Genomic DNA, 2,477 nt, shown 5'->3' on the forward strand with positions numbered 1-2,477 from the left:
ATCTTCGTTCAATATCATCCCAGGTCTATTGAACCCACCAAATATGGAAGTTTCAAAACATATTGACAGTGGGTTCAACATCCTAAAATAATGATAGCACCACAATGAACCCACTAAGTTCAAGCATTCTTCAAATATAAGCACAATTTTTCCTATCTTACCTCACTAACATTTCTTACCCTTTTACTTCAAAATTCGATAAAATCGAATATAATCACATAAAAAACCGCAAAGTACCTTTCAATTGCTCATGCTCACTTGAATTAATCCAAATCCATGAATTCACCCTATAAATCCAAAAGAAAAACAAGTGAAAGAAAAGAAAATAAAAGAAAGAACATTAAGAAAAAGAAATCAAAAGAAAAGGTTAGAAATCTCCGGGTTGCCTCCCGGGAAGCGCTTGCTTATTGTCCTAAGCTCGACCCTTCCTCCAAATCATGGAGGGTCAAAGAACATCACCTTATTCAAAGTGGTGGAAGGCACAAATTCCTCTTCAATAATTAGCAACTTCTCATTGTTGCTTGATAAAAATCCGTTTGATTGGACTTCTAAAGCAAGCCTCTCTTGCTTCAACTTCATTCTCATTCTCTTCTTTCTAGAAGTTCTCGCTTTCTTCTTAATCTTGTTCCTTTTTTTTAGATAGTTTCATACCATCCACATCCATGGAATCATCCTCCTCCTCTTTAGGGCAAAGCTCAAACCAATGCAAAATGTCAATTACCTCTTTGTCCATAGCCTTTGAAATTAAAGCTCATTTTTCTCTTCACTAACTTTCATGCAATCAAAACTCACAAGCACATCATCAAAAATCTCATGAAAATCATTAGTTGAAAATTAATCACACACACATTATCAATGGAGCGAGGGGAATTAACACACATGATTCCTTTCACAAGGGACAAAGACTCATGCATCAGTTTTAACTCACAACTTTCCTCATTATTACCAACTCTCAAAGTAATACGACCTCCCTTAACATCTATCAAAGCTCCTGAAGTAGCTAAAAAGGGTCTTCCTAAAATGATAGGAATGTGGTCATCTTCTGCAATCTCTAACACAGTGAAATCAACGGGGATAGTGAATTCTCCTATCCTGAGGGGAACATCCTCAACTCTACCTTTAGGAAACTTAATAGAATGGTCAGCCAATTGAAGGGTCATGTTGGTTGGAAGGAGCTCACCTATCGTAAGTCTCTTGCAAACGGAATAGGGAATGATGCTAGCACCAAGATCACAAAGGGCATTTTGGAATAATTTCCCTTTAATATTGCAAGGGATGGAGAAATTTCCGGGATCTTTCATCTTTGGGGGAAAGTCATTATGGATAAAGGCACTACAACACTCCCCCAAACTCATCGATTCCACCATGTTGCAATCTCTCTTACAGCTCAAGATTTCCTCAAGAAATTTAGAATAGTTAGGCATTTGTTTCAAGACTTCGGTGAAAGGAATAGAAAGATGAATTTTCTTAAGCATCTCAATGAATTGCCCAAATTGTTCATCCAATTTGTGCCTATTGAATTTTTTGGGGTAAGGAAGTTTGGGTTTGTAGACTTCTTTTTCTTTCTCTTTCACCTTCTCAACTTGTTCCTTAGCAACTTCCTCAACCAAAGGGCTCTCATCTCCCTCATTCTCAATTGGACTCTCTTTCGCATCACTCTTCTTAGAAACCTCACTCTCAAGGACCCTACCACTCCTAGTGGTGATAGAACAAGCCGGTTCCTTAGGATCAAGTCCTTGTGAAGGTATAGAAGAAAGGGTAGCATGCTTTTTCGAGGTGATGGCTAGTTGAATGATTTGGGTCTCATGCATCTTTCTATAAGTTAACATGTCATGAAACATTTTGTTACTAGACGATATGTAATCATTCAATTTATCATTCTCTAATCTACTCATATAAAGAGATAGTTGATCATAGGAATTATCACCTTGCCCTTAGGTCTTTGGAGTAAATTTGGGCGAGGGACCTCTTTGAGCATTGTTGTAAAAATTTCCCCTACTTTGGTTACTCTAATTACCCATACCTTGATTTTGGCAAAAAATTTTATTATGGTTACCATAACCTTGGTTATGATCCCCATATACTTGGCCGTGACTTATCATTATAACCATAGTTGTTATGGTTACCACGAAACCCTTGGGTTACTTGGTTCCTATAACCACTATTTTGGTTATAACTATCATAGCTCTCATGGTTGTGATAATTCCTATTCCCAATATTATTTTGAATATTGAATCTAGGTCCAAAATCATTATTATCAACATAATTCACATGCTCATTCTCATTTCCATCATATTCATCACATCCATAACAAGTAACATTGGGGCAATTAGAAGCATCATGATCATTCTTTCCACATAAATCACGAACATTCTCTAATCATGCAACAAGAAGCGAAAAGAGGGTTAGAGTAAGAAGATGTACCTCTCCTCGGAAATCGGGAGGGAAGAGTTTGTGCTTGTGAAGAAGCATTCTCA

General features: G+C 37.1%; 1 protein-coding gene across 1 annotated transcript; it reads right to left on the reverse strand.

The window, feature by feature from the left end:
- Positions 1-788: 788 nt before the first annotated feature.
- Positions 789-1,811, reverse strand: LOC110691579. The gene has a single exon (XM_021868522.1). It carries the CDS (start codon positions 1,809-1,811, stop codon positions 789-791), a length of 1,023 nt encoding a protein of 340 aa, XP_021724214.1.
- Between the last annotated feature and the right edge of the window lie 666 nt (positions 1,812-2,477).

Source organism: Chenopodium quinoa, unplaced genomic scaffold (assembly GCF_001683475.1).
Source record: "Chenopodium quinoa cultivar QQ74 unplaced genomic scaffold, ASM168347v1, whole genome shotgun sequence".
NCBI lineage: Eukaryota > Viridiplantae > Streptophyta > Magnoliopsida > Caryophyllales > Amaranthaceae > Chenopodium > Chenopodium quinoa.